This window comes from Sinocyclocheilus grahami, unplaced genomic scaffold (genome assembly GCF_001515645.1).
Source record: "Sinocyclocheilus grahami isolate Dianchi unplaced genomic scaffold, SAMN03320097.WGS_v1.1 scaffold197.1, whole genome shotgun sequence".
In the NCBI taxonomy this organism is placed as follows: domain Eukaryota; kingdom Metazoa; phylum Chordata; class Actinopteri; order Cypriniformes; family Cyprinidae; genus Sinocyclocheilus; species Sinocyclocheilus grahami.
This window is the reverse complement of record NW_015505376.1, coordinates 1,268,847-1,296,594: the sequence shown is the minus strand read 5'-3', so window position 1 is coordinate 1,296,594 and position 27,748 is coordinate 1,268,847. Positions and strand designations below refer to the sequence as shown.

At 35.3% G+C, this 27,748-nt stretch overlaps 1 protein-coding gene across 5 annotated transcripts in view; it reads left to right on the top strand.

Annotated features, from left to right (window-relative positions):
• Window positions 1–27,748, top strand: part of LOC107595140 (brefeldin A-inhibited guanine nucleotide-exchange protein 1-like) — a 96,104-nt gene that overhangs the window by 49,897 nt on the left and 18,459 nt on the right. For 2 of the 5 annotated variants that reach the window (XM_016285457.1, XM_016285456.1), the window contains exons 5-28: window positions 515–694; window positions 813–866; window positions 4,483–4,750; window positions 7,031–7,147; window positions 8,499–8,689; window positions 10,362–10,495; window positions 12,050–12,284; window positions 12,633–12,732; window positions 12,824–12,963; window positions 14,396–14,504; window positions 15,504–15,512; window positions 16,171–16,372; window positions 18,357–18,468; window positions 19,037–19,242; window positions 19,349–19,433; window positions 19,673–19,838; window positions 20,676–20,827; window positions 20,910–21,038; window positions 21,785–21,943; window positions 22,048–22,192; window positions 25,256–25,343; window positions 25,437–25,477; window positions 26,671–26,840; window positions 27,066–27,217. In XM_016285457.1, coding sequence (XP_016140943.1) covers window positions 515–694; window positions 813–866; window positions 4,483–4,750; window positions 7,031–7,147; window positions 8,499–8,689; window positions 10,362–10,495; window positions 12,050–12,284; window positions 12,633–12,732; window positions 12,824–12,963; window positions 14,396–14,504; window positions 15,504–15,512; window positions 16,171–16,372; window positions 18,357–18,468; window positions 19,037–19,242; window positions 19,349–19,433; window positions 19,673–19,838; window positions 20,676–20,827; window positions 20,910–21,038; window positions 21,785–21,943; window positions 22,048–22,192; window positions 25,256–25,343; window positions 25,437–25,477; window positions 26,671–26,840; window positions 27,066–27,217 — 3,344 coding nt within the window. The remainder of the gene's footprint in view (window positions 1–514; window positions 695–812; window positions 867–4,482; window positions 4,751–7,030; window positions 7,148–8,498; window positions 8,690–10,361; window positions 10,496–12,049; window positions 12,285–12,632; window positions 12,733–12,823; window positions 12,964–14,395; window positions 14,505–15,503; window positions 15,513–16,170; window positions 16,373–18,356; window positions 18,469–19,036; window positions 19,243–19,348; window positions 19,434–19,672; window positions 19,839–20,675; window positions 20,828–20,909; window positions 21,039–21,784; window positions 21,944–22,047; window positions 22,193–25,255; window positions 25,344–25,436; window positions 25,478–26,670; window positions 26,841–27,065; window positions 27,218–27,748) is intronic. The other 3 variants (XM_016285461.1, XM_016285458.1, XM_016285462.1) reach the window with 3 other exon arrangements.

Here is a 27,748-nt window from a genome sequence, read left to right as displayed (position 1 = left end):
TCCTACTATTAACAGTCAAATTTTCTGCAGAAAGTAAGTGTAATACAAGTTCAAAACAGTAAATCAGATTATTTATATATATATATATATACATAAAATAATTATAATAATTCATATTTTTTTTAAGCAAATAAGCCTGTCTTTTTTTCAATTTGAGTATGTAGGTTGTTCTCTCTTATTCTTTATGTAGAACTGCCCTAACCTGTAGTGCTCAGATTTCCATAGTGTCATTTGCCTGACCTATTGTTTTACAAAACTCATTGTGGAGTAGCAGGACAAGCACGGCTCCTGAAAGCTCCTGAACTCTTTCATATGGCCACATGTCCAGCCTAATCTGTTTGAACTTTACTTTTTGTAACTTTTTGAACTTGATTCCCGCAGCTAAAGTAATAAATAATAACTCTTCCCCCATTTTGTCCGAATACTTTCCTAGGATTTATGGCTACAGTGGTGTCTTAACGTCCTCTGTGGTTACATTTGTGTTTGTTTCTTTTTTTACTCCGGTCCCCGACAGGCCTTGCTCACAGCCGTGACCTCGCAGCACATAGAGATCCACGAAGGTACGGTTCTGCAGGCCGTGAGAACGTGCTACAACATCTATCTGGCCAGTAAGAACCTCATCAACCAGACCACGGCCAAAGCCACCCTCACGCAGATGCTGAATGTGATATTCGCCCGCATGGAGAACCAAGCAGTGAGTGCATTTGACACTTCTCCTGTGGTAATATGGAGAAACGACACCTTGATCTAACATTTCTTCTTTCTTTTTGGTTGATGCCTCTCGTCCTCCTCCTTCCCCCCTCAAAATATAGCTTACAAATCACAAGATCAGTTGGTCTTTGGCATCAAGAAAGCGAGATCGTCAGGTAAAGAGTGACAGGACTGCCTTGAAATGTGCTTGATCTGAAGTTTTCTCTGGTTTGTGTACATCAGTTTCATCCGTCACTCTCGCACTGTGTCTCTCTCTCTGATCTGTCTCAGACGTCTCGCTCCAGTCTGCTTGCCTTGGCTTCATTGCGTTCGTTTTCTGCCTGCTGTCGTCCCCTCCATGACAAATGAGTTCCTTTCATCTGTCTTACCATGTTTATGTGTTGTGGAAGAGTGTGATTACAGCAGCTCTCTCTCGTTCGTAAGGCCACGTTTACACCTGGTAGTAACATCCGTCTCAGGTGGTTTGGTCATAAGATGTCAGTGTAAACAGCTGTTGACACCTGGTAGTAACGTGTTTGGATTTTGAGGAAAGAGTCTCTGATTTATGATGCCAATTGTTGCTCTGTGGGACTTGAAATAATTTTTTAGATATTGTTCAGCCTTTTAACAAAATTGCATATATTTGATCAAAAATAATAAAATAAAGTATTATTACTTTTAAAAAATGTAATAATAGTAACAATTTTATTCTTATTTTTAAAACTTTTTTCTTTTTACTTTCAGTGTTGAAAACCGTTGTGCCACTTAATATTTTTGTGAAAATCACAATACATTTTTTCAGGATTTCTTTCTTAAAAGGCTCGAGAGAACAGCATGTATTTGAAATAAAATAGTTTGTAACTTTTTTTTTATGTCTTTGTCACTTTTGATCAATTTAACTAATCTTTTCTGAATAAAAGTATTTATTTCTTTAAAAAAAAGCTGAACAGAGCAACCAACATTTTAACAAATATTTGTTGTATTTTCAGAATGTTAAATCTATATGTAAATATACAAATCAAGGTTTTCCCCATTTTTTCACTGTATGAATAAAATTAAATATTTAATTATTCTTATTTATATGCACAATCATTCATCATAAACCACAATATTTATTAATATTTACAAATATTTTAAAAAATAAACATTTTAATACATACATATTAATGCTCCATGCAGAATTCCACAAATGTTTTCAGTAATAATAGGAAGCAGTCATTGGATCGGAGTTTTGATGCATTGACACATTGGGAAAGCACATTAAATGTGATATTCACAATGGTGCTTAATTTTATTTATGACTACAAAAAACATTTCTAGTATATTGACTATATTAGAAATATATTCGATATTGAATATTCTAGTATAGTGAGTATTCATCAAGAAAGGTTGATGTTGTCATTTGGGTTCGGATCATCCGAGATGGATGTTGATACCAGGAGCAAACGCGATGTGTCTGTATCTTTGTGGTTTAGGTAGCTGCATGTGGATGAGGACAGTGAGGTGCAGTTTAGATGTTTCACAGTTGGTGCATTGATCAAAAGGATGCCACTTGCGGTTTTGACACAAGCAAAACACACTGTCACGCAGTTTTAGCAGTCCGGCCGGAGCGTGACACATTCTGACACAGCCAGACACATCATGCATAACTAATCAGCTGTACAATATTGAAGATGTGCCTACACGGACCAGGCCATATTAGACCACCTGAATTCAGCTGAAAGCTCTAGAGAAATGGGTAATAGATAAATGCAGTATATTCAACAGTCTGCTTGCTAAATAAGGTTCTTTAGTATTTTCCTAAATGTTACAAATATAATTGTTTCATTCATTTGCACAAGCAAAACACACTGTCACGCAGTTTTAGCAGTCCGGCCGGAGCGTGACACATTTTGACACAGCCAGACACATCATGCATAACTAATCAGCTGTACAATATTGAAGATGTGCCTACACGGACCAGGCCATATTAGACCACCTGAATTCAGCTGAAAGCTCTAGAGAAATGGGTAATAGATAAATGCAGTATATTCAACAGTCTGCTTGCTAAATAAGGTTCTTTAGTATTTTCCTAAATGTTACAAATATAATTGTTTCATTCATTTAATTTATAAATCAAATCCAGTTGGTATGTTTAACAAAAGTATCTGTACACTTTGTATGGGAGAATTTACTCTGTTGAGATGGATTATTTATGTGTTTGTTTGTTTTATTTTTTATTTGTCTTATGAATTACAAATATAATGTATAATGCATAAACATATTTGTAAATGTTAAATATTTAAATTGAATTATTGAATCCATAGTTTTGAATGATTGAATCCATAGTTGCATTGTATGAGTTGGTATGACCTAAGGTGATTTAGGATTTTTTTATTTTGCTATTTCAGAGAGAAAATAGCTAAAACATTAGTCACATTTAAATGCAGACTCAAAACTCATCTGTTTAGCTGTGCATTTATTGAATGAGCACTGTGCGATGTCCGAACTGATTGCACTATATTATATGTATAATCGTTTTCTTAAATTCCTTTTAAACCTCTTAAATCAAATTTTTTTTTTTATAATTTTCAAAGTTTTTAAATTCCTTGTTTTATTGTTGTGATTATTGTTTTTATTTTATTTTATGTAAAGCACTTTGAATTACCATTGTGTATGAAATGTGCTATACAAATAAACTTGCCTTGCCTTGCCTATTTACTATTGGAACTAAACTACCAGAGGCTGGTGTTGTACCAAATGTATTTATTATTTAATGTATTTCATAAATTATAACTATAATTTAAAATACATAAAATTATATTGTTAATTGCTAATTATATATATTGAATTATTAAATCTATTAACAGACCTAGCTTAATTATATCAGTTTTATCACCCAAGCTATTGGTTTACTTTTTTTCCCTGTTTATTTTCTAGTTTTTATTTACGAAGTATCAGATGCTGATATTGTATCAAATCTATTATTTATTTTTGTTTTTTTATTTTCTCATTTACTACCATATTTTCATTTTATCAGTTGCTAAGCCCAAGTTTTTTGATAAGGTACCGGCTCAGATTCAGTTGTCATATTTGGACCGTTTGAACCATGTGTGATTTTTGACATGATATTTGTTGTCTTGAGACAAAACATGCAGATCATAAACCATTTTTTTTAAGTTTTGGATTGCATAATGTGGCAGGCTCACTGTCATTGATGGCAGATATATTCCCTCTGCAATGATTTTAAAGAAGAAACTACTACTTCATACTTTTGTGAAACAAAAAAAAAGAACAATGGTCCAAACAATGAAAATCAACATAGTCCAATGTTGTTTGGACACCATTGACTCTCCTTGTGTATACTATACAGTATATTTTATTTTCCACAGAAGAAAAATGTCATAAAGGTTGAAAACTACATGAGAATGAGTAAATGATGACAGAATTTTCATTTTCGAGTAAACTACCCCTTTAAGAGTATACACTTATCCTGCTTAAAAAACACACCAATGTAAGCATGTGCATAGTCCAGATTGTCATTCCAGGTGCATGTAGTCCAATCACCATCTGTCTCTATGAGCACAGACATTGTCTTCACATACAGTAAGATGCTATAAGATCCTGGTCTTGTGTTTCTTTTTGTTTTAAAAGATGGGAACCGTCTGTATTCCTAAACGTAATCATTTGCCTCCCGTTCAGAGAAATGGATGTACATCAGCTTGGCTTTGGGCTCCCAGCTGCCCCGGAGGGAGCATGAGTGTGTAAACTCACCCTGATACATGTTTAAAATGAGTTGACTTTGTGTTCCAGCTGCAGGAAGCCAAGCAGATGGAGAGAGAAAGGCACAGGCAGCATTCTCCAGTCAGCCAGCAAGAACCAGAGTCTCCTGGACAGAGGCACACCGACACCCCCGGCAAAAGCCTGCCCGCGGAGGCCAACGGTGGACCGGGACACCAGGGCAGCAAGGTCGAGCAGGGATCCCTACCGTACGAGAGTCCCGAACCAGAGAACGGCACCGACTTCTGCCCTGCGGAGAATGAGCAGACCGAGGCAGACCAGGCTACTGCTGCTGCGCAAAGTAAACATGCAGAGATTAATTTAGCTTTAGGGTTCCATGTTTATGTAAATGATTATGCTAATTTCTCTAAATGACTCTAGACACCAGTGGAATATTCTAGGAGAGTGCTTTTCGTTATTGCCTCAGTTCACTCAGTTATAAGTCTGACTGAAAATGTAAAGTTTGATAGGGTGTATTCACAAAGAGTTTCAGTCAAAAATATATTATATAGATTTTAATTTTCTGTTTAAAGATTTATTCTTTATAAAAAATATGATTTATTATTATTCCACCTTGTTCTTGCCATGAAAATCTTCTTTGGTGCTCACACATGGCATTAAAGTTAACATGAAAATCACATTTATTTTTTGTCATCATTTACTCACTCTCATTAGTTTTTAACCCAATAAGATATTGATTAATCTTTGAACCACAAATTAAGATATTTATAATAAAATCTTAGAGGTTTCTGTCCCTCCGTTGAAAAATCCAAGCAACCAAAATGTAGAAGATCCAAAAAGGTCAAAATGAATCCATATGAGTTGAGTGACTTAATCCAAGTCTTGTGCAGAGATATAATCACTTTATATGATTAACAGATTTAATGTAATGTTTTATATGTGTTTATAGATGAATAAAAGCCTAAATTAAATCTGTTCATCATATAAAGTGATCATGTATTTGTACAAGACTTGAATTAAACTACTAGATTTATATGGATTTGTTTTATGATGCCTTTTGTGACCTTGTTGGATCTTCTACATTTTGCTTACTTGGATTTCCAATAGAGAGACAGAAACCTTGTTACAAATATCTTAATTTGTAGGGCTGGGTTTTGTTTGACACGATTTGATTCTCATTCACAAGCTTTCGATTCGATTACCGATTCTATTCTATTCAATATCGATTATTTTGGAAATATATATCAGGTACAGTACATGCCAAATATTCTCAAGGAAAAAAATCTCAACTAAAATATACATGAGTCAGTTGGTACTACATTACTATAATATTGAAGGTTAAAACTGACTGATTTGTTAAAATTACACTTAATGAAGTTTTAAAATAATAAAGTTACGATTACATAATAATATTTCTACTTCAATTTGTTTTTTTAAATATAAACAATGGTGGCTGTCATAAAAACTTGATGGATTTATTCAAACATAAATTAAACATTGAAGAACAGTAACATTTATAATGAATATGTTATATGGTGCATATATTTAGCAAAATTCCCCTCTCTACAGTTTATTTTTCAATCTGATTAATGAGTTTATGGCCACCGAATATGTTTTTCTGAGGTAAATGTGACGTTACGTGACATTGTTTGCAAGCCATTATATTGACGTCTTTGCGCTGCTGAAACACTGATTGAGCGATTACATGAGACAGGATATGGATTGTAAAGTTGTACTCCTCCTTTTAACTTACCTTCGGATGTTTAGTCATGTTTATTTTGTGCTGAAACTGGTATTAATGTGGAGGAGACGATCAGTTCACGTGCGCTGCCGCGTCTGTTGAACTGAGGCGCTACAGCAATCTGTCACTCCACATTAAACAGGCATTTATTGTTTGAATACTGCAATACAATGGACAGAATTTAAAATCTGAGACTTTTTCATATTAAAAGTACCAAAGCACAATGCTTATTGCGATATATTGCATGGGAAGTGCCCTTCAACGTTCCGTCCATTAACTGAACACAGGCTAGACTAATCGATTCTTGGGATTTAAGAATCGATATCGTTCCGTAAAAATGAGAATCGATTAATATCGAGATATCGATATTTTTTACCCAGCCGTATTAATTTGTGTTTTCGAAGAATAATAAAAGTCTTATTGGTTAGAAAGTTAATGATGACAGAATATACATTTTTGGGTGCACTATCCCTTTAAGTTAATAATATCATTAATTTTATTTGGTTACCCTCCTCCCCCCAACACTGCTAGACACACACAAGCATTTCTGATTCCTAGTCATTATTAGTTAATCGTGTATTCAGGCTTGACATCAGAACAGATGAGACATCTTCTAATGATGTGACATTATTGGAAAACTGTGTCGGTGTCTCTGAGTCTTACGTAAGTTTAATAGCCCAGCTTTCCATCAGAACATCACCCAGTTACAGGCAGTATGGAGTCCCCTTTTAATAACACTTATTAAAGTTAAATTGGGAAACTGATAACGTGGATTTAATGTGACTACAGAGCGTGCTTGGAAGGAAAATCCTCCCATCGCACCATGAATGACTGACTAGACAGAAGGAGACGCTTAAACATACTCGTCTGTCTTTTTAGGTGCGGCAGAGCATGGCACGGAAGCAAACGAGGAAGAAGAAAACCAGAACTATGAAGAGAAAGCGCAGGAAATTGTACAGAGCATTTTGCAAGAAGTTGTAAACACAATTGCTGGAGGCGAGTTATATTCATCATACTTGAAGGGGACAGTTGAACAGTTCAGCCAAAAATGAATTGTCACACATTTATATGTGTGTGTGTGTGTGTATATACAGTGTGTGTGTATATATATATATATATATATATATATAAATATATATACCATTTATATACAGTATATACCATATATACCATTTTAATGTTTGGGGTCAGTAAGTTTTTGGCTGAATTTAGTTTGATCAGATATGTAGTAAAAACAGTAATGTTGCAAAATATTACAACTTAAAATGGCTGTTTTCTATGGAATTCTGTTTCTTCCACTGAATAAAAAAATAATAACAAGACTTTTTTTCTCGCCATTGCAAGTTTACATCTCGCAATTCTGCATTTTTTTGGTCAGAATTGCATGATATAAACTTCCAATTGCGAGTTATAAAGTAAGAATTGCAAGATATAAACTCACAATTCTGACTTTTTATCTCAGAATTGTGATTCTGACTTTATTACACGCAATTGCGAAGTAAGAATTGTGAGATATAAACTTGCAATTCTGAGAACATATCGGTATTTTCTTTCCCCTCAGAATTGGACTTTATAACTCACAATTGCAAGTTTATATCTCAGAATTTGAGATATTGCAAATTGCAAGGAAAAAGTCAGAAATGCAAAATATGAACTCGCAATTGCGAGAAAAGTCAGAATTGTGAGATGCGAAATAAAAAAAGTTTTTATCTGACAATTGCGAGTTTATAGCATGCAATTCTGACTTTATATCTCGCTATTGCTAGTTTGTATCATGCAGTTCTAAGAAAAAAGTCAGAATTGCGAGTTTATATCTCACATTCTGAGAAAAAAAAATCAGAATTGCGAGCTTTAGACTCGCAATTGCGAGAAAAAAGTCAGAATTGTCAGACAAAAAGTTGCAATTACCTTTTGTTATTCTTTATTCAGTGACGGAAACAGGCTTCCATAGTTTTCTATTTTAATATATTTTAAAATGTTATTTATTCCTGTGATTCAGCAAAGCTGAATGTTCAGCTGCAGTCTTCAGTGTGACATGGTGCTTCAGAAATCATTCTGATATTCTGATTTGGTGCTTTTAAACCATTTATTTTTAAATGATTATTTTTGTCTTCGAAAATGAATGATACTTTCTTTAAAATTTCTCATTTTGTGTAATACAGAGATCAAATGTTTGTAATGACATCAAGAGAAGAAAATGATGACAGAATTTAAAAAATTTGGGTGAACTGTCCCTTTAAGAAAGCAAATCTTATGTTGTTAAATGACCATTCTAGTGGTGGTTTGATGTTGGTAGCGATACACTTTAAACCAGGACCTAGCCTGAAGTCTGTTTCTCTGTGTTCAGATGTTAAGGAAAGCCGTGAGGGCGAGGCTGAGCCAGCTGAGGGCATTCCAAACTCTCTGGAAGAGGAGGGAGGGTTGGGCAGCGACAACGAAAATGTTCACGCCAACGGCATCCCTGGCACACCCATCTCTGCGAGCTTCACTCCGTCCCTACCTGACGACAGACTGTCTGTCTCCTCCAATGACACTCAGGTACCAGTTTCCACTTCTGCTATGATTGGGAAAAAAAGTAAAACGGCTTCTTGTCTACACATGTGCAATTGTTTTGACTGGATTGTTTATCTAAAACTGACTTCATTGATTTTAACAGTTGAATTCCTCATAATAAAATTTTGGGTTTGTTTGCAATGTCACAAACCATGATACTCTCATTTCTCTCAAGCGTTTTGCTATAGTAACAAACTGCTACTTGTAAAAAAGCAGTTCTCCCTCATCTTTTTGAATGAGCAGCTAGAAGTAGTAAAGCATGGACCCTTTTAGAAATAAAGAGTCCCAGTGTTTTTTAATGATTAAAGCCCTGCGTTAGGACTGTGCAATATATCAAAATTATCAAAATATCGCAAATGTACATATCGCAATATGTATATCGCTACAGCTTGCAATATTTGGGGCCATGAACAAAAGACAAAGAGAAAATCACTCTTTGCTCTTACCTAAATAACTTTTGTAGCTTAAATAAGAATCAGTGTATGTTGAATTCAAAGAGTAAATACTAAGCAGTGTTTTATTTTTCCTTTTTATTATTCAGTTCCTAAACTCATGTTAAAATGATTACACTAATGTTAAAATTAAATTTTTATGTAATGCTCAAGTAAAACACTACCGTTCACTTTCAGAAACAGTTGTAGGGGTGCTTTCTTATTAAAATCAGAATCAGAATGAGCTTTATTCACCACTTAAGTGTGCGCAAACACAAGGAATTTGTTGTGGTTTTACAGGAACTCTTGGTACATACATGCATACAAATAACCATATATATATGACACAAGATAGTTATAGAAGTTCACAGAACTGACTCGGCAACAGCTGAGTAAAACTGTTTCATCTGAGCATGTGGCACTTTAAGCATTATCGTATCGCATATCGAATATCACATTATTTAATGAGTTCTCGCATATCGCATTTTTCTTCAATATCGCACAGCCCTACCCTGCGTTATACTTAAAATCTTTTTTTCCCCCCTGTTTCTTTGCTTACACAGTAAACTGTATCTGGCCTTTAATTCAACACAGTTGTATCTTCTCTTTAGGTCACCCCAACACAATAAGGAAAGACTAAGAACATTATTTAACACATTCAATATTGAGATATTTTCATAATATTGTCACAATCTTGTTATTGCCTTTCTTTAAACACAATATTACCATATCAGCAAAATCCAATATCGATTGACATCTAATTAATTTGTATTGATTTTTAAGTGCGTAAACCAATTTCAATACTTAGGTATATGTTGAATAAAACATAAGTCCTGAATATTTTAAATTTGCAGTTACCCATTTTTGCAGCTCAATGTGTGCCTGTTTAATTAAATAAAATAATCTGAAATACATGTTTTATTTTAGGATGGAATGGGTTTGTTCTGTATGAACATACAGTATTAATTTTATTTGGGTAGGTCATAAAGTTCGTAAATTGGATTTCAAAAACTAATTTTCATTCATCAACTCAAATTAATTTAAGTGTCTTAAGTGTCCAAATATTTTTTGGGGCTGTTGTATATGCTTAATGGACCATAATGCCAATTTTATGGCCTGTTGCTTTTTTATGGTTGATGTATGTTGTGTGCTATAAAGGATGATTAATTTTCTTGGCAGTTACATTTGATTGCTGTTAGACTCTAACATGAGCATTTCTCCCACAGGAATCGTTAGCTACCACTGGTCCAGCACCAGGTGCAAAGTTTTCTCACATTCTCCAGAAGGATGCATTCTTGGTATTCCGTTCACTCTGCAAGCTCTCCATGAAGCCCCTTTCAGACGGTCCCCCTGATCCGAAGTAAGCATGTCTTTCTAAAAAAAAACATCTGACTGTATACAAAAGGAATTGTATATTTGTTGTGCCAAATGTCGTGCCAAAAATGACATCCCCAGTCAGAATCCAATTGAGTTTGATGTGGTTATATCCTAATCTGAGATCTGTGGTTGTAGATATTTTGGATGGAGAGTGTTGAAGGCATCAGTCTGCATTGCACAGTTGAGTTGTCTATGGTTTTATCAGCTGCTGTCCCATAACAGGTGAATAAGGCTGTCAGAGGGCAAGAGAGATGTTCCTCCCTGTCATTTGAAGAGAAAGAGAGCCATTCATTCTGGTGTGTCTTCAGGGGCAGTGAGGCAGGAAGCTTATTTCAGTGTTATTGATCACTCTTTGTCAAATGGACCGAGACCTGTTGACCCCTCTTGATTTACATCAGGACTTTATTTATCAGTGGTGCATACTAAGGCACTAAGCGTAGATGGAGGTTAGGGACATGAATGATGCCTCAGATAATGCAGTTTGTTGAGGAGTGGTTGTTTTTTTTACTTTTTTATAACTTTTTTTTTTTTTAAATGATTGAATTAGAGGACAATAAAATGGACTTTCATTGAAGGATCTTTAAGAAGCCACTTAGCAACTGCCTACAACACATTAAGTGCCCTGACAACCACCCAGAAAATGTAGGTTAATTGAGTTCATTAGTACAGTTAATACAGGTTTGGTAGCTGTTTCTGTAGAGTGCCTTTGGATTCTGTTGCTGCATAGTTTTGAGAATTATTATATTAATATTTGTATTTAATACTTAATAATTTAATTCATTCAAATTAGATATTTTAATGAAACTGTATTGTTGTTGTATCAGCGGAAAATCATAATCCAGTGTTATTTTAGTACTATTTATATGCTATTATTGAATTTTTAAAAAAAAATTTTGCTTTTATTTTTAGATTTTCAGTTTTTGTTTTAATTTTAATTTTAATTTTATTTTAGTTGTATGTGCTTTTGTAATTATTATAAATGTTATCTTTTTTCTTATTCCTATAACGCTTCAATTAATTTTCATTTACCTTAAAATTTTCTTAATTATTACAACATTTCTAAGTTTTTAATTACTTTATTTTTATTTCTATTATCGAAAACCATTTTTGATGGTTATAGTTAACAGTGGCAACACTGCTGTTGTTGCTGTGACTTTGAAAGCTTTATTCTTTTCTTACTTTTTGGATTATTGTACATTTAATGTCTGCAGTCTGATAATTATCATTCTATCATATCAGTCATTATCAGAGTTCCTGCCACCAGCGGAAACTATTCATTTTGAATATTTTTCAATATTTTTTTGATTTTCTTAACATGTCTTTCTTTGGCCATGTCAGTTAGAAATAAGTAAGTATTTAAGTATTTAGTATTTATTTAGTATTTAGTTAATTAGTTTAAGCAATTTTCACCCCAGTAAGGCAAAAGTTAACTGATTCTTCTTTATTAAAGTAAGTTTGGCCTTGGCATGAGTATTGTATATGGAATGAGGATTAAATATATTGTTTTATTCAACTAAGATTCCTCAACTTCCTGCAGATCCCATGAGCTGCGGTCCAAGGTCCTCTCGCTGCAGCTTCTCCTGTCCATCCTGCAGAACGCTGGGCCCATCTTCAAAACCAACGAGATGTTCATCAACGCCATCAAGCAGTACCTGTGCGTAGCGCTGTCTAAAAACGGCGTCTCTTCCGTCCCTGAGGTGTTCGAGCTGTCGCTGTCCATCTTCCTCACCCTCCTGTCCAACTTCAAGACACATCTCAAGATGCAAATTGAGGTGCCTGAACTCAGTTCCCCCCGAATCGCAGTGTGTTTGCGCATCTTGTCCTGATGGCGTCAGTCTGTGGAGCATCTAGCTGACAGTGTGGATTTATATAAGCTGTGGTTTGGGATGAAAGCTTGTAATTCTGCCTCAGTCTATCTGTTTGTGTGTGGGTGCCTCATTCCAGATGAGTGTGTTAGGATTTATTCTGCACAGTCTTGTGTAGTAATATTTCTCAAATCGATCAAGTTACACATCTTGGTAACACCATATATTGTTGAAACAATATTATTGTTCTGTTACTGACTTGGTTATGAATTTATGAGGTGAAAAACTTGACAGAATTTGTTTTTCTCTCCTCAGGTGTTTTTCAAAGAGATTTTTCTTTATATTCTGGAAACGTCCACAAGCTCGTATGACCACAAGTGGATGGTCATTCAAACCCTTACTAGAATATGTGCTGGTATGAAAGATTTTTTTTTAATATCTCACTTTTTAAATATATATAAGAGAGTGTTTCTACAAGTTATTCTATGTTATTTCTACTCTCACAGATGCCCAGAGTGTGGTAGATATCTATGTTAATTATGATTGTGACCTGAATGCTGCTAATATTTTCGAGAGGCTGGTGAATGACCTCTCAAAGATTGCACAAGGACGAGGAGGCCATGAACTGGGTACAACCCCACTTCAGGTAAGCACACTGTCCTTAAATGGATTGGTTGACGCAGAAATTGTCATCACTTACTCACCCTCATTCCCTTATTTTGTTGCAAAATCATATTGTGTGCAGTGGCACTCAAACAAGGACACGTTAAATTGATCAAACGTGGCAGTAAAGACATTCATAATGTTGAAAGAGATTCCTGTTTCGGTAACACTTTATTTTAAGGTGTCCTTGTTACACATATTACTTGTACTTACTATTATAATAACAATAAATTATGCATAATTACATGCAAGTAACCCTAAGCCAAACCCTAATCCTAACCCTAACCATATAGTAAGTACATGTAGTTAATTAATATTACCCAGTACTTAAAGGTATAATTACACTGTAACAAGGACACCTTAAAATAAAGTGTAACCTCTGTTTCTAATAAAATACATTAAAATAGAAAACGGTGCATTAAACATTACATTATACCACGGTTTCCCGAACTGGGGTCAATGAATGAACTTCAGAGGGTTTATGAGTTGATGAAAGCTAATTAATATAAAGCTTACAAATTAAACAAATTGTGTGGACTCTCCATTTTCTATAGTCATCTGACTAGTGGCTGATGTGTGCAGTTCCATAAAACTGGAAGATTTCCTAAGTGGTAGGATTTATTTAGAAAATAAAATTTAAGAGAGAAAAAAACAAGACTGTTTCTAATAAAATACATTAAATAGAAAACGGTGCATTAAACATTACATTATACCACGGTTTCCCGAACTGGGGTCAATGAATGAACTTCAGAGGGTTTATGAGTTGATGAAAGCTAATTAATATAAAGCTTACAAATTAAACAAATTGTGTGGACTCTCCATTTTCTATAGTCATCTGACTAGTGGCTGATGTGTGCAGTTCCATAAAACTGGAAGATTTCCTAAGTGGTAGGATTTATTTAGAAAATAAAATTTAAGAGAGAAAAAAACAAGATTTAGGGCAAATCAACACTTTATGAATAATTTACTGCTATTGTGTGAATAATATGTAATCATGTAATCCATAAAAACGTAACTGTAAATTTGATTGAGTATTTGAAAATGTAATGTAATCTAATTAGAAGTACTTAATTTTTTTTATCTGATTACGTAATCCAGAATACATGTAATCAGTTACTACACAGCACTGTCTATACTGTATATATTTGCTAATGTAAATATTTAGATATGCAAATGTTTAGAAATATTTAAAAGTCTACTTGTCGCTAAACTTAAGTACAGCTTTAAAAAGCTAGAATATATGGCACAGGAATCTTGTATGAACTACGTCCATGATGCTGTTGTTCTTTTTTAGGTTTAAATCTTCTTCAAGAAGTGTCTTTTTTTTTTTCCTTAATTTTTATTTGGAACAGGTACATTTTAAGAACTATTCTTTTAAAACCGTGTTAGTGATCCCAGGTCATGTTGTCCCTCAGGAGCTGACTCTAAGGAAGAAAGGACTGGAGTGTCTGGTGTCCATTCTCAAGTGTATGGTGGAGTGGAGCAAAGACCAATATGTCAACCCTAATTCCCAGACTAGTCTCGGTAAGGCAAACAGTCAGCCTCTGCGGAGCAAAATATCAATACTAGCTCCTCAACCAGTATAATACCTGCAGAAACGTATTTAGCCACTCTTAACCCTGATATGCTTTGGATCCAAGCAGTTGCAATACATATTCCAGGTAACAGCCCTGGCTTTTCTAAATGGGTCTCCTCTGAGTGCATTTATACTGCGTTCCAGAGGCTTCTGGCTTGTGCAGAACCAAATGGATAAACCGTTGCTTTTGAGGACAGCGCACTAGGAGTCCTGTGCCTCAAAGACAGGCAGGAAATGCTATTCGCCGTGATGGCTACGCAGGCCTTTCATCTTAATCAAACAACCCTGAGGCTGTTATTCATCACCCTGACATCAGGGAGGGAGTCTGCAGGCTTCCTGAACACTGCAAAACCAAGCTTCTCGTATGAGCTGGGAACATGCGCCAGGCTAGAGACCCTGCCTCTTCGGAGCGGAGGGGATTTAGGTCTAATCAAACTTTGCTATATTGGGCTGGAGGAGAAGAGGCTCTGATGGCCCAAAGGGAAATTTCTCTGTTGCCTCAAGCCCACCGCAGATTTTCAGTTATCAGCCAACAGTAAACCAGAGATTCTTGCTTATTTTTAAATGAAAAGTTGAACTTTTGGAAGCACATAGCTACAGGCTCACAAACACATTAGCGAACACCTAAAATCAAAATGTTTTAAATTATTTATTTAATGATAGTGGTTACCATGGATTTCATGTAGCTGTGGTATTTTTGTGGAAACTGTTTACAATGGCAAATCAAGAAATGGCTGTAGCCTTTCATCTAGACTAAATAGCTACTCTTACATATACAGGCTTTATGTCCTGATCAGCCAATCGGATTGTAGCATACTCATCTGGGTAACTATTCAGGTGCATTATGTTTGTTTTGGATCACTAATCAAAGCTTTCAGGTTCTTGAATTCTCATCATGCTAGCCAATCAATTTTTGTTCTTTTCTCTTAACGAACGCACATCAAAAGGAAGAGCAGGTAATGGCAGTTTGTAGTGACATTAGAATTGACTGCATTAGATTGTGTTGCGTAAACTAGATAGTGGTTTCTTATTAGTTCTTTGTATTGTGGCCATATAAGCTTTTATATATCAAACAGATAAATTAATACGAACAGGTAAGTATTTCCCAGCTGCTACTGGCTCATATGATCTTTCCGAGAGAAGAAACTATGAGAAAGGTGGAAGTGACCTGACAGCTTGTGTTACAGTGATAGCTACCCGCTAAATCTTTTACAGTGTTTCCAGTGTGAAATAAGATCCAGCAACATGCAACCATGGCTTTCACATACCCAAACCACCTGTTTGTCTTGCTTGCACCAACTTCAGATCTGTTACATTGTGTATTCAGGTCATGCTGCTCTTTCTTCGGTCCCCACAAAAACGGTGCCGTTTTTGTGATACGAGTCAGCCGAGGTCAAGGACTTTATTAGAGAACTGTTGTGTTGGGAAACTCATATAGGAAGCTGAGCCAGAGAAAAGACTCGATACACCAACAGCCAACCAGGAGCCCAATGAATCATGCCGTCTCTACTTCCTAGCCTGTAGGGGCTCATGGTGTTTTACAAACTGGGCTTGTCACTACTTCAGCTTTCTCTGAAATTGCATCTGAATCTCATTCCCTTCTTTCTCAATCAGGCCAAGAAAAGCCTTCAGAACAGGAGAGCAATGAGTCGAAGCATCCGGAAACGATTAACCGTTACGGCAGCATAAACTCTTTGGACTCCACTGCCTCGTCGGGCATCGGGAGTTACAGCACGCAGATGTCTGGGACGGACAACCCTGAGCAGTTCGAGGTCCTCAAACAACAGAAGGAGATCATAGAGCAAGGCATTGACCTGTAAGCCATTATGTTGGAATCAAAAGCATGAAATCAGTCTATGCACCATACATGGTTGACTCTCCAGGAACTGGTTTGGGTACTCTTGACCTATCTTAAATGTGAAGTGTGTAACTTCTGCACCATTATTAAGTACAATTAGAATTGTAAAAAAAAAAGTTTCGCACAAACACTCCCCTTCTGCCATTGGTCAGACAAACCGGTAGTCCCATCCCAAAATTATGCAATCTATTGAGCCAGTAGTTGGACTGTTTATTCAAACAAGCCAGCTTTTTTTTCCCTAGTTTTGCAGCTTTCACATGTCAGTTCAATGCATCTTAAATTTAAACACAAGACTGCTCACATTTACACGTCAGTGAGGCTTATTTGGTAGTCAGAAACCAAAGAGTAAAATGCATGAATGTCAAGGTTTGTGCTGTTCCTGGCTATGTGTAGCACTTACAACTCTGCATTTCCTTCTGGGGAAACCATTTTAGTCTGATTATACCATTATGTTTTATAAATCTTTCACAATGTATTTCAATGTTTGAATCACAGCAGCAAAAACAGCCCATTTAAAGAATTAGTTCACTTCCAGAATAACAATTTCCTGATAGTTTACTCACCCGTGTGTCATCCAAGATGTTCATGTCTTTCTTTCTTCAGTTGAAAAGAAATTAAAGTTTTTAAAGAAAATGTTTCAGGATTTTTCTTCATATAGTGGACTTCAATGGTGGCCAACAGGTTGAAGGTTCAAATTGCAGTTTCAGTGCAGCTTCAAAGGGCTCTACATGATCCCAGCCGAGAAATAAGGGTTTTATCTAGCGAAACAATTGGGCATTTTCTAAAAAAAAATTAAATTTTTATTAAATTTATATACTTTTTAACCACAAATGCTTGTCTTGCATTAGCTCTGCAATGCGCATGCGCGTCTTCACGCATTACGTAATCACGTTGGAAAGGTCGCGCATGGTTATTTCTTTGTCTGTGTACTTCGGTTCAAAAAGGTAGGGTAGGGCGAAAAACTCTGTCTCATGTTCTTCTCCAAATTCAAAATTGTCCGACATCATTGTTTTACCTTTTTTTTGTAAAGGGTGTTTGACTTTCTTTGCACGTTTGCTTTGTAAACACTAGGTTGGTACTTCTGCCTACGTCACGTGTGCGTGACTACGTAATGCGCAAGGTAGGTTTTTTTTTGGAAAATGGCTGATCGTTTCACTAGATAAGACCCATATTCCTCGGCTGGGATTGTGTAGAGCCCTTTGAAGCTGCATTGAAACTGGACCTTCAACCCGCTGGTCCCCATTGCAGTCCACTATATGGAGAATATTTTCCTTTAAAAACCTTAAAGGGGTCATATGATGCGATTTCAAGTTTTCCTTTCTCTTTGGAGTGTTACAAGCTGATTGTGCATAGATAAGATCCCTGAAGTTGCAAAGACTAAAGTCTCAAAACCAAAGAGATATTCTTTATCAAAGTTAAGACTCTGCCACGCCCCCCTAAAACGGCTCGTTCTAACACGCCCCCACATATCTACCTCACTATGTGGAAATATTAGCATAATGCCGCCCAAATGTGCACGCAAAGATCAACCGTTTGAGAGAGGCGGGGCATAGAGCATTTGAAAAATAATGTGTTTTTTGAACATTAAATCATGTCAACATATTCTGTTACACCAAATACACAAAATAATGATCTTTAAAAAAGCATCATATGACCCCTTTAATTTCTTTTCGACTGAAGAAAAAGACATGAACATCTTGGATGACATAGGGGTGAGTAAATTATCAGGACATTTTTATTCTGGAAGTAAACTTTCTTTAACAGTGAGAGGGAGGGGACAAAACTATATTATACCTCTTATTGGTACAAACACCATTACTAACATCATAACCTCAGGGAAAAATCAGTATCGAATGAACGGTTCATCTTCATACTTAAAAAAAAAAAAAGCTGAATCTAAATATACGGCTCATGTTGGTGTTCTATTTACCATTATGCACAGGTTCAACAAGAAACCAAAGAGGGGGATTCAGTACCTGCAGGAGCAAGGCATGCTGGGAACCACGCCCGAAGATATCGCCCAGTTCTTACATCAAGAGGAGAGGCTTGACTCTGTAAGACATCTATTGTTTGCCTACAAGATACAGTATTTTTGCTTTGTTTCTTCCATGCACGGTGGCCTAGGGTCAAATAGATTTTAACAATACAGCAGTGTACTATAATAAAACTCTGTATATGCAGCTGCAGAGCTTTTCTGAAACATTTCTGAAAAACAAAGCAACCCAAAAATATCAAGACACTCCAGCAAAGTGTTGCCAAACTTCCACTTAGAGATGATTTGATCCTTCAGTGTGATGAATCGGCAACTCAGTTGCTCATTCATCAGGCCTCAAAAGACTCCAGCAGTAATGGGTAAAGAGAGCTCCTTATATCTGCCCTAAAATTAGGGCACTTCATCAGAACAGCCCTCAGCCTCCTGAATGACTTGAGATGTGCGTGGAATACTTCAATAGACATTGCATTTCAATGATGCACAGGGGATAAATGCTCAAGGATTTCTTCAATCTGCAGTGTCTGTAGCATTGAGCATGCATTGAGTTATGAATGTTTTTTCTGCTATTTATTTTTCTACCTACACAATCAATATCTGACTCATTGGTTCTTCTGTTTCCACCCTTACAGATCCAGGTAGGAGAGTTTCTCGGAGACAACGATCGCATCAATAAAGAGGTTATGTATGCCTACGTCGACCAAATGGACTTCCAGGGTAAAGACTTCGTACCGGCACTGCGCATGTTCCTTGAGGGTTTCCGTCTGCCCGGAGAGGCCCAGAAAATCGATCGACTGATGGAGAAATTTGCTGCTAGATATTTAGAATGCAACCAAGGGTGAGCGGAGTGGTCCCCTGCTGTTGCAACCGATTAACCTACGTCGCTAATTATGCCGCAAACACTGAACTCGGTCGCTGTTTGTCTCTTTTATCTCTCTCCTTAGGCAAACACTGTTCGCCAGCGCTGACACCGCGTACGTCCTCGCGTATTCAATCATCATGTTGACTACAGATCTACACAGTCCGCAGGTTAGTTCGCCGAGCACTGATTGTTCACTGAAATCTACAGCGAATGCAGAATGCATTTTCTTTTCATTCCCTAGTCTATGAATGTTAATGTGAACGTCGGAGCTGGAAATGGCTGTTTGGCATTCAGTCTTGATATGTGAGCAGAATAGCTAAATCTAGGGTGATGGATGTTGCTGAAACGCGACAGAAAACAAGAGGAAGTATGCTACTGATCTGTTGTTTCCTTTATCTTGGCGCAGGTGAAGAATAAAATGACGAAAGAGCAATACATCAAGATGAACCGAGGTATCAATGACAGTAAAGATTTACCGGAGGAGTATCTCTCAGCCATTTATGATGAAATCGCAGGGAAAAAAATATCCATGAAGGAGACAAAGGAGTTAACTCTAAAGTCAAATAAGCAAAGTGAGTATTTGACAAAATATTTGCTAATTGGTGTCACAGCAATCCTTCATTTTTCAGTTATGAATGAACAAGACTGTGTATTATCCCACTAATTATCGATTTAAGTATAAATTATTTTATTTTGTAGTATTTTACAATAGAATGCTGTGGTTGACTGTACAAAGTAGTCCAGTATTTTGTAATTGTTAATAAATAATATTAGTTAATAATAAATAATTTTAGTCATTAATGATTTTTGTTATTAACAATGATGATAATAATTACATCTATTTTATTTTTTTTTTATTAAAAAGCAATGTATTTAATTAATAATATTCATAATTATTATTATTATTTGAAAGTTTTATTAAAGATGATCATATTAAAATAAAAAATATTTTGTATACACATAATAATAATAATACTAATAATAGTACAAATTTATTAAAATACTAAACATATTACTTTATTATTATTATTTGAAAGTGTTATTAATGATGATATTAAAATAAAAATAATATTGTATATATTTATACACACAACACATAATAATAATAGTACAAATGTATTAAAATACTAAAATAATATTTTTTATTATTATTATTTTAAAGTGTTATTAATGATGATATTATTCAAATAAAAATATTTTATTTATACATAAAATAATAATAATAATAGTAGTAGTAGTATTAATTTATTACAATACAAAAAAATGACTTTTATTATCATTATTATTAAAAGACAAGCTGTTGGACTTCCAAGCGGACAAATGAACATGTATGTTCTGGGAATATTCTGATATTTTGAGGTGTGATTTGTGGTAACTGATGGCGTGTTTTGCTACTGTCTTTGGATCAGGTGTGGCCAGTGAAAAGCAGAGGAGGCTTCTGTATAATGTTGAGATGGAGCAGATGGCAAAGACAGCCAAGGCTCTGATGGAGGCGGTGAGCCACGTTCAGGCCCCCTTCACCAGCGCCACCCACCTCGAGCACGTCAGACCAATGTTTAAGGTATTTGGGCATGTGCATACACATACACATACATTCTGTGTGGACACAAATACTCATCCCATAATATCTTGATCTCTCATAGCTGGCATGGACACCCTTCCTGGCTGCGTTCAGCGTGGGTCTGCAGGACTGTGATGACACTGAGGTGGCCTCTCTGTGCCTGGAGGGAATCCGCTGTGCTATCAGGATAGCGTGCATCTTCAGCATTCAGGTCATTTCACACATTGCATTAACCGGGAAGAGCTCATTTACTGAAGCTGAGAAAAGCATAGCATTTGTTTGCATTACTATTCAGTCTGTCTGAATAAGCGCCTTTAAAAACTTCTGTTATCCTTGCCTAGAATGATCGACTGCTTAAAGTAGGGCTGCAAAATGGATTAATCGCATTCAAAATAAAAGTTTGTTTAAATAATATGTGTGTGTACTGTATATATTTATTATGTATATATATATAAATACACACACATGTATAAAAATGTTAGATTTACATATAAAATATTTACATTTGTATATAATATAAATTAGTATATTAATATATAAGTATAAATATATATACATACAAATAAAATATATACATATATGTGTGCGTATTTATATAAACATAATACATACACATAGGGTATGTAAACATAAACTTTTATTTTGAATGTGATTAATCGCAATTAATTGTTTTGCAGCCCTAGCTTAAAGGAATAGTTCACCCAAAAATGAAACTTTGTCATTCCAAACCTCTATGACTTTCTTCTGTGGAACACTAAAGTAGATATTTTGAAGAATGTGCATGTTGCTCTTTTCCATACAGTTACAATGAATGGAGATTGCAGCTGTAAAGCTTCAAAAAGGACCCAAACACTTTATAAAAGTGACTCATATTCAAAGTCATGATAGCTTTCCATGAGACACAGACCAAAATTTCAGTGGAAAAAAAAGTTTATGTTCTGTGTTGATTTGTTCCAGTTGGAGCGAGATGCATACGTACAGGCTCTGGCCCGCTTCACGTTGCTGACGGCCAGCTCGGGCATCACCGAGATGAAGCAGAAGAACATCGACACCATCAAGACCCTCATCACAGTGGCTCACACGGATGGAAATTATTTAGGAAACTCTTGGCATGAGGTGAGCTCTGCCAAACCCAGCTCTTTGACAGGCCAGCATGTTTCCTATGCAATGTGATTGGCAGATATTGTGTGGTGTTATTTTTCTGTCTATGTGCGCTGCAGATCCTGAAGTGCATTAGTCAGCTGGAGTTGGCCCAGCTCATCGGGACAGGAGTGAAGGCTCGGTACATATCAGGAACCGTACGGGGGAAGGAAGGCTTCATCACCAGCACCAAGGAACAGACGTCTGACGAGTACCTGGGCTTGGGTCAGTCAGTCACACTTCACATGGGCAGCAATTTGGTCTGTTACAGTGAAAATGTTTGTTGTTATTCATCAATAAGCGAAAACATAGACGAGAAGAAATGGATGCAGCATAGCAATAATTAAATGATTTTAAGATTAGATTTATGTAAAAAAGTCCATTATATCATCAAAATACTCATAAATCCAAGGCACTGGAGTAGTGTGAAAAAATGTTAAAGCCTTTATTCACATGGCTTTAAAATAAAAAAAAACAACACATTTGTGCACCCACATTTTGTGTGTTTTAAAATTTTAGAGCCATGTGAATAAAGGCTTTTTCATTTTTTCACACTACTCCAGTGCCTTGCATTTATGAGTATTTTGATGACACAAAAGAATCCCGCATCCAAAGAGCACTGATTTATGGATTTTTTTACACCCCAGCAGCAGTTTTTTGCATAATTTTGAATGCAAGTCCATTATATGTTTAATGTTGTTTATAAAATTTTAAAAATGTAGTTTATGTTCTGTTTTTAAAGTAAAATAAAAAAGTAAATAAAATGTCAAATGAAAAATATTTAATATATAAAAAGTAGGGCTGTCAGTCGATTACAATTTTTAATCCAATTAATTACATGATGTGTCAATTAATTAATCGAATTAATTGCAAAATAAATTTGACTGTGAAAATACCCACAAAAGATTATTTAAAGCTATTTTTGTGTTAAATGAGAAAGTATCAAGTAGACATTACAAATTGTAGCTTTAGAAAGAAATATTTTGTTTGATTAAACTTCAACATAAAATGTATTACACAAACATTTAGGCTACAATGGCCTATGGAACATAAAAGAAGATAATTTGAGAAACATCTCCATATTTTTTGTTCATTCAATGAAAGTCATTGTATCAAATCAAATCAAATTGTACCATTGTTAACAACTTTGTTAACAACAGTCTTCAAAATACCTTCTTTTATGCTCCACAAAAGAAAGGTTTGAAACAGTGTTAATTTTGACAGGGATTTTTGATTTAGTCTTTGTCTTTATCTTGAGACGAAAATTCTTCATAGTCTTAGTCACATTTTAGTCATTTGAGTCTTTCATAGTTTTAGTCTAGTTTTAGTCTACGAAAAGTCATTGCATTTTTGTCAACTTTTAGTCATTTCTTTGTCAAACTGCAGTTGCCAACATTTATTTTGGTAGCTATTTTATATGTAGTTTTCAAATTAAAATAATCATTTATTCTTCTCTCTTTAGACCAAATCAATTAAGCTTATGAGAAATTGGAATCAAGGATTGAATTTGGAAAAACTTGAATAAATTATGACAATTTTTACATTTTTGGGTGAACTATCCCTTTAACAGTAGTGAAAAGGGAGCAACTATAAAAAATAATAGTTGTTCATATAATATACTGTAGATAATATATATAATTGATCATTTTTGAAAAAGAAGCACACTAAGACAAATACGAAAGAGATACAAATTAAACTCATTTTTCAAATACAGTAGGTTTATTTAGCAAGTGTACATTTATTTAACATCTTTTGTTGGTTAACATTAATGACACGGATAGGTACTTAATTAATGCTGTCCCTTTAAGACGGAGGGCATGCATGTAATACGTTCAGTTTTCACCCACCTGTTTACATTCACTTAATCCATAACCGACTGTATTTACGTGAGATACTCTGTCTACACGTTTGACATTTGGGCTGCTGTGTGTGTATTTGAGCACCGAGAACTGATCGCGCGCTGTATATGAGAACTGAAGAAGTGGAGCATGCGCGAGAGAGAGCACTTCTATCAACGCGGTTCCGCCTATCCTTTAAGTTAATTGACAACAAATTGTGACTTTTTTGCACATTTTGAAGGACAAGATAGTAGCCTATAGGATGTATTTTGAATGTCCGGTAGTCCTCAAATAACATTATAGTCCCGTCTCGTCTTGTTAACGAAGACGCGGCATTAATTTCGTCATAGTTTTTATCGTCATATATTAGTTTTAGCTGGTCAACGTCTCGTCTTAGTCACAGAAAAAATGTTCGTTACCGAATATTTTTCGTCCTCGTCTTCGTTGACGAAATTAACACTGGTTTGAAACGACATGAGGGTGAGTAAATGATGACAGAATTAAAAAAATTTTGGGTGAACTATCCCTTTAATATTTTTATGAAATGATACACTAAATAAGAAACTAAATCTGCCAGCAGGTGTCGGTAAATGTCTTTGAGACATTACGAGACATTCGATTCGTTCAAACGGCTGATTCATTCAGGAATGAAGTAAATGGCTCTCTTTATAAATGAGCCTTTGAATCATTGGTTCACACGATTCGTTCAAAACGTGGATTCATTCAGAAACTAAACACCGCTGTTTTGCTCTGAGACATGCAACAATTCTGCTATGGCTTTAAAGGTAATATTTTCTCTGCAAAATTGAGCAAAAACATAATAGTGTGTTTAAAATATAACACAATATCAACTTCTTATTTACTGAACTGTTGTTATAAAATCACATTTAAACTCGTGATATTCGGGACAAAATGAGCACTCGTGTGATACTGCTCTCCCTGCTCGTGTGAGACAAAAACTCATACAAGGGCATTTTTTGCACAAATATCTTGAATTTTAGGGCATAACTGAATTTATGGAGGAGTTGCCCTGCATCATATTTGTCAACAGTCAACTGTATGAAATGTAAGATGACGTACAGGTCTGGGGGCGAGGCCAGTCCTTTAATATATATGAATCGTGTTGTTTTTCATAACTTATTAAGTTAATGCATTAAACTGACAGCCCTAATAAAACGTCAAATAGTTTCTTCAACATTTCCATCAGAGTAAAATAGGTTAATGAATTTATGACAATATATTGACTGAATTTAAAGACAAAAACCGTTATATTCCACACAAGCACCATCATCATTGCAGATTTTCCATTTGCCATTGCATCATCAAAAAACATCTCAACTCGAGCTAAATTATGATTAAGATTGCTTTGATAATTCAGTATAATTATCCAGCAGCAGTGTGTGAAATGAAGTTTGTGTTTGCATAAACAATGTGATTTTCCTCACTGTAGGAGGAAACGTCGATCGCAAACAGATCGCAAGCATTCAGGAGTCTATCGGAGAGACCAGCTCGCAAAGTGTTGTGGTTGCTGTAGACCGGTATGACGGTTATCATTCATTCTAATGAATCTCATAATGTTACAAACACTAATGTATCTGGACTGTTACAAACACTTCTATTCTTCTATGCAGGATATTTACAGGCTCTATCAGGCTTGATGGAAACGCCATCGGTAAGTACAAGATTTCATGTTGTGTACATTTTTGCATTTGGCAGACATGTATATGTCCACTTACACCACTGTTTATAAATTCGAGGTCGCTAAGATTTTGAAATGTTTTTGAACGAAAGTCTATTTGATCAATAATACAGTAATATTATTACAATTTAAAGTAATTGTTTTCCATTTTAATACATTTTGAGATGCAGTTTATTCCTGTGATGGCAAAGCTGAATTTGTGAAGTGTGCATTTCACATGATCCTCCAGAAGTCATTCTAATATGCTGATTTGGTGCTCAAAAATCTAATCTTTTGTAACATTATAAATGTTTTTACTGTCTTTTGATCAGAATTCACATTTATATTTACATTGTCATTTCGCAGATGATTTTATCCAAAGCGACTTACAAATGAGGACAATAGAAACATTAAATTAAATTATTAATTATTTTAATTATTTATTAATTTCATTTCAATTATTTATTTAATTTACGAACTGAATTGAATTATTAATTTAATTTAACTTCTTACAATAAAATTTACTGATCCTAAATCTTTGAACGGTAGTGTATATTGCATTCAGACTATGCATTTTATCAGTTTTTTTTTCTTTCTGGGATTTGAATCCATGACCTGCTCTGTCACATCAGGGAAGATTTAATTTTTTTCTAGTAATTTTGTTGTTCTTTTGTCATTTTTAAAATGTAGATTTATTTTTTAGTAATTCAGTTTAGTTTTAGTAATTTTCATACTTCCACTTAAACTTCATTTATTTTAGTTATTTGCTAATGCAACATTTCCAATTTTCATTTAAGTTTTTCATATTTTAATAACTGAATTTTATAATAGATTATTTTATTATTATTTTATTTCTGCCGTTAACAACACGTTCAAAATGGTTATAGTTTTAGGTAACAAGGAATTCATTTCAATGAATTGCTTAAAGATTAATTTTGTCATCACTTAGTAGTGTTAAAATTTAGAAAAAAATTGTAGTGAAATGCACATTGAAATATTTTCTAATTTAATTTAGCTTCTTACAATAAAATGTACTGATCCTAAACCTTTGAACGGTAGTGTATATTGCATTCAGACTATGCATTTTATCAGTTTTTTTTTCTTTCTGGGATTTGAATCCATGACCTGCTCTGTCACATCAGGGAAGATTTAAGTGACATCTTGTTGACCGATGTTGTGTCTCGCAGTGGATTTTGTACGATGGCTGTGTGCTGTATCGATGGACGAATTGGCCTCTCCTACACACCCTCGAATGTTCAGTCTGCAGAAGATCGTGGAGATATCGTACTACAACATGGGTCGTATCAGGTTGCAGTGGTCCAGGATATGGGAGGTTATAGGGGATCATTTCAATAAGGTGAGTTCAAAGCAGCCACCAAATCAGAGCCGGAAGGTAGTCGGTCCATGAAGAGTGTGTGTCACGTGGCTTTGTGTAATATCAGAGAAATCTAATGATGCTTTTAAATTTCACTCTGCCTGCGGGAGGGCATAGGTAATAGATTGAAGAAGAGCCAAAAATGAAAACGCAGCACTCCCGATGCTTTAACATTCCCTGTCTCTTTCGTTTTCTGTTTGGGTTCAGGTCGGCTGTAATCCCAATGAGGATGTTGCTATTTTCGCTGTGGATTCTCTGAGGCAGCTGTCCATGAAATTTTTGGAGAAGGGCGAGTTGGCCAATTTCAGATTCCAGAAGGATTTCCTCAGGCCGTTTGAGCACATAATGAAAAAGAACAGGTGAGCATTTCAATTAGTGAAATACCACTGAATAACACAGACCTTTTTCAAATATAGAAAGTGTCAGTTGAATAACCAAACAAATTGTGATAAACTGCATGCTTTGACGTACAAATGTGTAAGTCTTGCCTTAAAGGGGTAATATAATGTTGCTAAAAAGAACATTATTTTGTGTTTTGGTGTAATGAAATGTGTTTATGCGGTTTAAGGTTAAAAAAACACATTATTTTCCACATACTGTACATTGTTTCTCCTCTATGCTCCGCCTTTCTGAAACGCGTAGATTTTTACAAAGCTCATCGGTCTGAAAAGCGAGGTGTGCTCTGATTGGCCAGCTATCCAGTGCGTTGTGATTGGCCGAGTACCTCAAGCGTGTGACGCAAATGTTACGCCCCTTACCATATTGTGATGCCTTGTCCCGGCCGGAGCGATGAGACAAAAACATTCAAACCCATTATAAACGAGGCATTTGTTGCATCCAGTGGGGACATAATTACTGATTATATGAGCAATATCACTCGAGTACGAGAG